Below are 603 nucleotides of genomic sequence, written 5' to 3' on the forward strand. Positions count from 1 at the left end.
CGAGGGACCGGGGACTGCTGAATCAAGGGAGGTTGAACTTGACTGGGAAGTTGTTGGTTAGGTGGGGAAGGAGGCAAAACTTCCGCAGTCTGCCTCTTATAGCTGTGGTAGGCCGATGACGCAGTTACACGTTTACTATCCTTCGCACTATTCAGATCTAACAAGTCGTCCAGGGGGAAAATCACATACATTCTCTCCCTCTGCTAGCCATGATCGCGTGCTAGCAAAGGGGACACGACCGGTACCCGCAGCCACAGCACACTGAGGCCGCGAGAGCACCACCACCACCGGCCCTCGCCCGGGCCTGCGCGCCAAAAGCGGGGACAGGTAAGCTCACCCGCTCTCCTGTTGTCGACCTAAGCATTTCCCCTCTTTCGCTGCACGTCCCCCTCTGACCCACGTTATTCCTACATAAAACGCCGACCTTAATCACCTGGACCCACGCTGATGGACCTAAACAAATAAGCCAAAAGTGTACGACGACAGTTTTATTTCTGGTTATGCGTGTATTGCGACTTGGCACTGTGTCCCCGGCCCGGCCCGTGGGCCAGCCTTCCCCTCCTCCCGCCTCTAGTGTTTCACCTGACGTCCAGCTGTGCGGCT

At 56.7% G+C, this 603-nt stretch overlaps 1 protein-coding gene across 1 annotated transcript in view; it reads right to left on the minus strand.

The window, feature by feature from the left end:
- LOC119590635 (developmental regulatory protein wetA-like) overlaps positions 1–371 on the minus strand; it is a gene marked incomplete at its 3' end in the record, with an annotated part of 980 nt that extends 609 nt beyond the window's left edge. The window contains 1 exon segment of the mRNA XM_037939314.1: positions 1–371. Coding sequence (XP_037795242.1) covers positions 1–191 — 191 coding nt within the window.
- Positions 372–603: the final 232 nt, after the last annotated feature.

The sequence above is a fragment of the Penaeus monodon genome, chromosome 27, assembly GCF_015228065.2.
Source record: "Penaeus monodon isolate SGIC_2016 chromosome 27, NSTDA_Pmon_1, whole genome shotgun sequence".
Lineage (NCBI taxonomy): Eukaryota > Metazoa > Arthropoda > Malacostraca > Decapoda > Penaeidae > Penaeus > Penaeus monodon.